The sequence below is a fragment of the Piliocolobus tephrosceles genome, chromosome 2, assembly GCF_002776525.5.
Source record: "Piliocolobus tephrosceles isolate RC106 chromosome 2, ASM277652v3, whole genome shotgun sequence".
NCBI classification, from domain to species: Eukaryota; Metazoa; Chordata; class Mammalia; order Primates; family Cercopithecidae; genus Piliocolobus; species Piliocolobus tephrosceles.
Genome location: NC_045435.1, coordinates 51266818 through 51275765, shown reverse-complemented (window position 1 = coordinate 51275765; position 8948 = coordinate 51266818). Strand labels below are relative to the sequence as shown.

General features: G+C 51.6%; 2 protein-coding genes across 3 annotated transcripts in view; both read left to right on the top strand.

Moving 5' to 3' along the window:
- The window catches only part of ARPC4 (actin related protein 2/3 complex subunit 4), a 16485-nt gene extending 12019 nt beyond the window's left edge, over window positions 1-4466 (top strand). For both annotated transcript variants that reach the window (XM_023218516.2, XM_023218514.2), the window contains 2 exons: window positions 341-511; window positions 3566-4466. In XM_023218516.2, coding sequence (XP_023074284.1) covers window positions 341-511; window positions 3566-3571 — 177 coding nt within the window. In that variant the 3' untranslated portion in view covers window positions 3572-4466. The remainder of the gene's footprint in view (window positions 1-340; window positions 512-3565) is intronic.
- A 2636-nt stretch (window positions 4467-7102) lies between these two features.
- TTLL3 (tubulin tyrosine ligase like 3) overlaps window positions 7103-8948 on the top strand; it is a 29081-nt gene continuing 27235 nt past the window's right edge. Inside the window, 2 exon segments of the mRNA XM_023218503.3 lie at window positions 7103-7778; window positions 8010-8098. Of these exon segments, the coding sequence (XP_023074271.2) occupies window positions 7388-7778; window positions 8010-8098 (480 nt within the window). The 5' untranslated portion in view covers window positions 7103-7387.

The following is an 8948-nucleotide window of genomic DNA, read 5'->3' as shown; positions in this document are numbered from 1 at the left end:
GTGATCCGCCCGTCTCGGCCTCCCAAAGTGCTGGGATTACAGGCTTGAGACACCGCGCCCGGCCGACTCATTCTCAATGCAGAGTTCTTTGTGCCACAGATAGTCTTCCAGAGATGTCTGATACACAGAATTCTCAACTGGGTTCAGTTGCTTGGATCCAACCTAGACACCCTCCCCCAGAGCAGCTGGGCTGCTGACTGGAAGGGTGTGTAGCTTGGGAGAAGATCACAGCCAGTGGGAACCATGTGGATGAGTGGAGGACGTGACCAGCTCAGTTCCCCTGGGGTGCTAATTCTCTCCTGTTCCTTCTCTTCCTCCTCCCTACTGTCTTCTTCCCTAGGGGTATGATATCAGCTTTCTGATCACCAACTTCCACACGGAGCAGATGTACAAACACAAGTTGGTGGACTTTGTGATTCACTTCATGGAGGAGATTGACAAGGAGATCAGTGAGATGAAGCTGTCAGTCAATGCCCGTGCCCGCATCGTGGCTGAGGAGTTCCTTAAGAATGTGAGTAGGGGCCTTTCAGCTTTCCTTCCAAGGCCAAAGGATCTGGGGGTCATGTTGAGAACTTAGCATCTGGTGGGAAAGGGGTCCAAGCAGTGTGTTTATATCTTCTGAGCTCTCTAGGACCCCTGGGCACAGCAGGTCAGTCAGGTGCTTTGGAGCTAGAGGACCCCAAGTTCATCTCTGAGAGCTACAAGGCGTTTTCTATATTTGGGTGTCTGGGATGTCTCCTAGTCCCTCATAGGAACTTGAACACTCATTTCTACATCTCACGATGTTCACAGAGGCCTTACCTCTATCTCATTCAAACCCCAAGCGAGGCAAGTGAAGTCTGCAAGTGAATTTTCTAGGAATATAGGACAGTTAATCATGTTATAATTCCACTTCTCAAATAGACTTCAGTACTTCCCTTCAGCATGTTTCTCAGGCTTAGTCATGATTCCTTCAACCCGTTTTCTATCACTTGCATGGTATAAGTCCTCCAGATTCCTCTTACATTGTTTATGCCTTTCTTTTTTTTTTTTTTTGAGACGGAGTCTGGCTCTGTCTCCCAGGCTGGAGTGCAGTGGCCAGATCTCAGCTCACTGCAAGCTCCGCCTCCCAGGTTTACACCATTCTCCTGCCTCAGCCTCCGGAGTAGCTGGGACTACAGGCGCCCGCCACCTCGCCCGGCTAGTTTTTTGTATTTTTAGTAGAGACGGGGTTTCACCGTCTTAGCCAGGATGGTCTTGATCTCCTGACCCCGTGATCCGCCTGTCTCAGCCTCCCAAAGTGCTGGGATTACAGGCTTGAGCCACCGCGCCCGGCCTGTTTATGCCTTTCTAATTGAAAGCACGTAGTCATCTGAAGAGGTAGAATTGTTTACATTGATGAACTGATGACATAGTTCTTAGTTGTTTAGATATTCAGAACATGCCTTCTTTTTTTTTCTCCTTTTTCCAAATAATCTTCGGTTTGTTGTTGTTTTGTTTTTTTTTTTTTTTTTTTTTTTGAGGCGGAGTCTTGCTCTGTCGCCCGGACTGGAGTGCAGTGGCCGGATCTCAGCTCACCGCAAGCTCCGCCTCCCGGGTTTACGCCATTCTCCTGCCTCAGCCTCCCGAGTAGCTGAGACTACAGGCGCCCGCCACCTCGCCCAGCTAGTTTTTTTTGTATTTTTAGTAGAGACGGGGTTTCACCGTTTAGCCAGGATGGTCTCGATCTCCTGACCTCGTGATCCGCCGTCTCGGCCTCCCAAAGTGCTGGGATTACAGGCTTGAGCCACCGCGCCCGGCCCGGTTTGTTGTTATGTTCCACCCAGAGTGGCTGTGATCTCTAGATGGTAGACTTAGTATGTACTCCCACTAATAAGTACACACCCAGTCCAGAAGGAGCTCAGATTCCTAAAAATGGAAATTATACCCGCTTCCCTTGGGATTTAATTATACTGAGGGTGGCCAGTATACAGAATAGCCGTAGTGTGTGCACAGGTCAGCATGGATGTTCAGCTCACTCAGCTGTGGAGGCAGACCACCTGTGTGTGAATCCAGGCTCCACCGCCTACTCAGGCATGTCACTGAACTTTCAACTAAGCCTCAGTTTCCTCAGCTGTGAAATGAAGGTCTGGTAATTAATACTTATCTTTCAGAGTGGTTGAGCATTAAGTGAGACCATGTGTGTAAAACATAGCACCTGGTACATAGTAAGCTTTCCATGTATTGCAGCACTGAAGTTTTATGACCAGGATACTAGGAACCCTCTAGATTGAACTGGAAGGGGAAAATAGCTCTTATTCTAATTGAATATTTGGCTCACTCATTCAACAATCATTTACTTACTTATGATAATTACATCACACAGAATTAGACACCTAAAAAAGTATGTTCACATGTCCCATGTATTACTCAAAACAATCTTTGAGTCAGCTATTATCGCCATTTTAGAGATTAATAAACTGGGGCTCTAGAAGCAAAAGCACCTGTCCAAGGTCCCTCAGCCAGTAAGAGGGAGAACCAGAATGTGGAGCTGGGTTTTCGGACTCAGAGGTCTAAGATAGTACCATAACCTTTGTCGGGGTCACAAATTCAGGTGCATCCAAAGGTTGGGTAGCTGTGAAGTGGGCAGGATGAGGAGCTGCTAAGCACATGCCTCATCTGCAGGGGCTGGCTCCCACACACCTCCAGGCCATTGAGCCCCCCATTTTTTTTTTTTTTTATATTAAATGGAGTCTCGCTCTGTCGCCCAGGCTGGAGTCTGGCTCACTGCAAGCTCCGCCTCCTGGGTTCATGCCATTCTCCTGCCTCAGCCTCTCGAGTAGCTGGGACTACAGGCGCCCGCCACCACACCCAGCTAATTTTTTTGGTACTTTTAGTAGAGACGGGGTTTCACCGTGTGAGCCAGGATGGTCTCAATATCCTGACCTCGTGATCCACCCACTTGGGCCTCCCAAAGTGCTAGGATTACAGGCGTGAGCCACCATGCCCCGCCAACTAATTCATATTCTTTTAAACACCATGTGGGCCATACAATGCTCATCTTTGGGCTGGTTTCAGGCATGGACCATTGGTTCACAACCTTTGGTCTCTAAATGTCCAGGGCTGTCCTAGGCAGCATGGGGGACCCTTGAGGGCAGAAAACAGTTCAAGAGCCTGTCTTGGTTGGAGGATCATCCAGAGCTTGACACAAAAGTACCAGAACCTGGGTCCTTCTCCACTTGGCCCTCTGAGTCCCCAAGCCCCTTGCATGAGAGCCCCCATGCCTAAAGAAAGCAACCTCAGTTCACCAGGCAGGACACTGACAGGGCTTTCTAGCAGCCTCCATGCCAGGGCACAGTGGAGCTGTGGAGAAGCTCCATGGCTGTTAATTTTTCTGCCTCATCTAGTGTTAGGCTTAGGGCCGGTGCCCATAGGTCACTTCTGAAAGCTGACTGAATTAGAGCATGACCACAAGGTGTCCTGGGACCCAACTCTGTCCCTCAGAGATACGAGCACAGTGGCAGCTCAGGTTGACACACCTCCTTAGAGCAGTCCTACCAGGATGCAATAATAACCACCATGCACTGCCTCTTGGTTCTCTTGACAGTTTTAAACCATCTGGCTGGATCTCGTGGCCTTCCCCCTCAGATTACCCATGTCTCCACGAAGGCGTCCTGGAGTCACTCCCCAGAGCAGCAGCGGCGGCAGCAGGGAGCTGGGTTGGGGTGGGCATTTGATGCGGGAGGTGGGTGGTGTGCTTGCTAGCTGGGCAAGAAAGCAGCAGTGGACCTGCCCCAAGGCCACACATGCCTGGTCAGGCTGGCTTCTGATGTTCAGTGCCCTGGGCCGGGACAGATTTTTTTTAACGTCTTGAAACTTAAACTCTGTGCTTGTAGGATACTGTAACCTTTTTGTCTTTTTTTTTTTTTTTAAAAAAAAACCTCCACCTCCAGTGACTGTGACTGGTCCCAGTGATTGTACCTTATTGGTTGCTGTGGGTCTGGGCGGGCCTGGAGCCAGTAGGCGACTTTATTTTTTCTCTCCTATGCCACCCCAGGTGGGGAGGGAGGGAGGTTTCAGACTCCAGTTTCTCTCCCTTACCCTTTTATTCCCAAGCCTCCCTGGCCCCAATATAAGTGGTGGGAACCCTCTGCCAGCTTCCCGAGTTCTGCCTGAAGATGGCCCCCCAGCACTGGTTGGGGACAAGGGCCAAATTGGTGACCACCAGTCATGCCTAGGACCTGGGGCCCAAAAGCCAGGCAAACCCTGACTACAGGGGCCACTGGGTACCCTCCCAGTTGAGAGGGGCCGCTGTTTCGCCTTGTCCGTCAGTGCCAGTGCCTGTGCCAGAGGTTGCGAGGTGAGTCCTCTAGAGCTTCCCAGCTGGGCCCTCCTCCTGCCTGTTCTGGCTCGTCTGCTCCCACGCTAGCTGTCCCTTTTCTGATTCTGGTGGATCCTCCTTCCCCTAATTAAAGTCTCTTTTTGCCCCTTTGGGGCTGCATGAGGTCTTTGCTGTCTGTGTGTATGAAAGGAGGGGAGGTGGGGCTTCTTTTTCCTGAGACCAGATGGCTGGTAATTGTGCCTGGAGCTCCCCACTGGGTGCAATCTCATGATTGGTCCCACCATTATTCCTATCAGGGGCCCCAACCCAGAGACTCCATTTATTGTAGTCCAGGCACCATTCATTTCTGAAACTGCTCTCTCTGCCTATACAGAGCTTTGGTGCTTTTCACATAATGAACTTACTTGGGCTAAAAAGTAACCTCAGAGAAACAGTGCTCCCATTTGGTGGATAAGGAAACTGAGATTCCAAATGTAAGATGTAATAACTTGCCCCAAATCTAGCCAGTGAGCAAGAGAGTAGACTTTTGCCTGTGCCAAAACAGTAATCACCATCCACAAGTGGCTATTTAAATTTTAATTATTACAGTTAAATAAAGTTTAAAATCCAGTTCCCCAGTCCCACTGGCAACTTAACAGCTACCAGTGACTGTACCATGTATAACAGCATATATAGACATAGAGCATATGCAGCACATACATAGAGATTCCTATCATTGCAGAAAGTTCCATTGGATAGTACTACACCTTAGTAACACCTTGAAGTAAAAAAAATACAAAAAACCCTTGTGTTTGAATCCTGATTCTTCTTGACAAATTTGGTCAAGTTATTTCTATTTTGTGTCTCAGTAGAGATAATGAATATGAACAATCTGACACGGTCCTTGCCACACAGGTGCTGACTGAACCGTAGTTGTTCACCAGCCCAGTGGCTGGGCTGTTGAATAATTTCCAGTGTTCATGATGTTATCCTTGCCTTGAAGAGACTTGGAGGTCCAAGAAAAGGGCTAGGTATGTAAAAGGTTCACTGAAGTGTTTTATATTTAATATTGGAAGTCGGGGGGCCAAGGGGCAAATATAGGAGAGTGTGTCACGGTAAGCTTCATTCAAGAAGGGTTAACCTTTGAGCTGAGCTTTGAAAAGGGATTCCTACAGATGGCCAGAGGGGTCTCTCTTGATGGGGTGGACAAGGTGATGTTAAAGGGAGGAGGGGGGTGAGGGCAACTGGAACAGCTACTGCCCCTCTCTCCTGCCACCTTTTTTTTTTTTTTTTCATTTTTGAGACGGTCTCGCTTTGTCACCCAGGCTGGAGTGCAGTGGTGCAATCGTGGCTCACTGCAGCCTCAGCTTCCCCAGGCTCAAGTGATTCTCCCACCTCAGCTTCCTGAGTAGCTGGGACCACAGGCCTGTGCCACTACGCCCAGCTGATTTTTTTGTTTTTGTTTTTTGTTTTTTTTAGTTCTCACTATGTTGCCTGGGCTGCCTTGGGTGATCCTCCCGCCTCAGCCTCCCCAAGTGTTACCATCCCCTTTATGACATTACCTCTGTGACCTACCTCACTACCCCTCTGAATTAGATGTTCCCTCCTCCAGGGCACATGGTTATGTTCTAGCTTTGCAGCAAATGTTAAAGGTGGTCACAGTGAAACTGGGTGACTAATAGGGTATAGCAGCTGGTCATTCAACAACCCTCACAGGACAGCATTGCCTGGGTGAGCCAGCCACAACCCTCATTTGTCACGTATCTCTCTCCCAGGGTCCAAATTCCCTAAATCACCTTTCCTGGGGATGTGCTTTTTGGGAAGTCCAGCCATCAGCTAAAGGGGGGTTGGGGTCAGCTGGACAGGAAGGTGGGGGATCCACCTTCACTCTTAAGAGCACATCTACCCAGTGACTAACAAAGCTGGGCTCTGACCAGGGTACTCTCTTCAGCTCTGCCTGCATGGGCACTGCTAGAGTTGGCCTCTCAAACTGTCCCTATGTGGTCCTTCTGTGACTAACAGGCAACCTGCGTGATAACATACAGGTGCTTAAGAGACAGGCTTTGGAGTCAGACCAGGTTTGCAATGCTGCCTCTGCTCTGTGATTTGAGGCAAATTGTTTAACATCTTGGAACCTTATCTCTCCTGTGACTTTTGAGGATAATACTTTGCCAGTGCTTCCAAAAAGGTTGCTTACAGTCAGCCTGGGGGCCAGGCATACCTGTTCTGATTTATTACATTTCTTTCACAGTTGACTCAAATGATGATCAGTTTTTCCATTTCCAAGTTCCTGGGGAGGGTGTGCTCTGTACTTTTGTGTTACCCCCATATGCTGCCCTCGCTAAGGACCTTACCCTAGGCCCATCTGCCAGGCCCGGCAGGTCTGATCTGGCCTCACCAGGCTCCAGCCACTCTGGCTGTCTTGTAGTTCGCACAAGGGTTCTTAACCCTTCTCAGTGCTGTTGCTGGGACTGTTTGTTCCCTGAAGTGCTGTTGCTCCCCTTTCCCTGGTGACTCCTGACTCCTCGCATTTACATCTTCAGCTTAAATGTATCACCTCTTCAGAGAGGACATCCTGTACCTCCACTTTATCTAAAATGCGCCCTCTTCCTGGTTTCACGAACTCTGCTTGTTCATTGCCCTTATTATACCTGTAACTATTCCCTTCCTTTGTTACTTTTTATTCCCCTCACTGGGCTGTAAGCTCCATGAGGTCAGGGGCCATTTGTTAGCGCCTATAAATACTGTAGAATCGCTCAAACCCCAGGGCCGGTGGCACCAGGAAGTACTGGATAAGGAACCGCGACACTAACTGGGGCTCAGTGCTCTCTTCCGCCTTCAGTGCCCTGCTCATCAAGGGTCTGGGTGAGGCCCCAGGTCCTGAGGAAGCCCTCGCTTGACTGCCCCGGGGCCCACTGCAGCCCCCAACCAACCCCGAGCGGTTTGATAGTGCCCAGGGAATGGTTTCCAAGGCAATAGCAAACGGGGCGGGGCTTGGAACGGAGGACAAGGCTCGAGCCTAGGCAGGACCTTCCCGGGAGAGGAGGCGGCGACGCGGAGGGGAGGCGGGATCAGGGGCGCTGGGAGGGCAAGCGCGGCGAGGGGCGCATGCAGGCCCCCGACGCGCCGCTGCTCCTGAGCGCTGGGGAGCTGGGGCCCGGGCCCCGGGGCTCGGCCTCCTGGTACCGCCAGGGGGGCGGCCCGGTGTGCAACTGGCTGCGAAAGCCGCAGCCGCTCGAGCCACGCACCAGTTTCCCCTCGGCCCGCCGCTCCGAGTTCCGTCCACCCAGGAGGCTGCCATGGCCCGGCCCTGCCTCCGCCCAGCCAGAGGAGGGTCACGCAGGCAGTAGATGCCAGGCGGGCAGCCCCGCCCCTGCGCGCCGCCTCGGCCGCGCCTTCAAGACGCTGGTCCCAGGCACCCACGCCCAGGGCGCCGCGGATCCCCGCCCCCTCGGCCCCCCGCACACCCGGGTCCTGGATGACCCCTCTCCGCAGAATGGTGAGGCCCCGTGCAGCCCGTTCGCTCTGGCCTACAGCGGCGGCGAGGACGACAAGATGCTGGGGTGGAGGGAGGGAATGGGGGTCGGGAGAAGAGCGGCCAAGGGTGGACATCCGGATGAAGGTGGGAGGCAGAGAAGAGACGTGGCTATCGGCGGCCAGAAAAGATCCTAGGCCAGGACCCTAGGCCCAGGCCCAGTCTACCCCGCCCCTACTCCGCATCTTTCTGCAGGTTTCCCCGTCCTCTGGCGAGGATCCTCCAAGGCGTCTCACATGAACCGGCTCAGAAACGCCAAAATCTATGTGGAGAGAGCTGTCAAGGTCAGAAGAGGGGCAGGGGCACTTAGAAAGGGCCCTGGGAGCGGCTCAACCTGTCTCCCTGCGCTGTTTTCTTATATCCTTAAAAAACAAAAGCAAAAGAAAAAACAACAGCAAAAACCCTCAACCACCACACCCATCTTCAACTACCTCCCCATTTACCCCTTCAGCACCAAACTTCTGGGCTCCCTCCACTCTGGTTCCCTGTGATGTCCCACTCTAATCAAGGTGCCTGGTGAGTTCCAGGGAGCCAAACCCAGCAGTGCCTTTCTGTTTTGATCTCGGTTGGGCACCCTGTATCTTTGTACACCGCTGCCCCACACACCGTTCCCCTTGGCTGTCTGACTGCACGCTCCTCGTTTTCCTTTCTCCCTCTTTGGCTGCTGCTTTTCAGTGGCCTTTGAAGGTTGGGGCCCCCTGGCCCCTTCCCCAGGTCTGTCTCCTTTGGCTGTGTCCTTGGCTGAGTCCAGTCAGTGTGCTGCACCCCCTCTGTGCCCCTTCCAGCCCAGCCTCGAGCTCCACCTCCCATAGATCCAGCCCCCTACCTACCTATCATCTACACCCAGAAAACTTAAGCATTTCAAATTCATGCCCCAAACCAGACTTTGATCTTCCTGCCCAAACCTGTTGTCCTCCCCAGTCTCTGGTCTTTCCCATCTCTCAGTTCCTCATGCCAGAAATCTCATCTTTCTGTTTCTTCACCCACAGCTCTAATCCCATCAGCAAAACCACTTGTCATCTCCACCTCCAAAACGATTCTCAACTCTAGCACCTTCTCCAGTCTGTGATGTAACCACCTTCATTTTAGTAATTGTGATTTCTTTTTTTTTTTTTTTTTTTTTTTTTTTTTTTT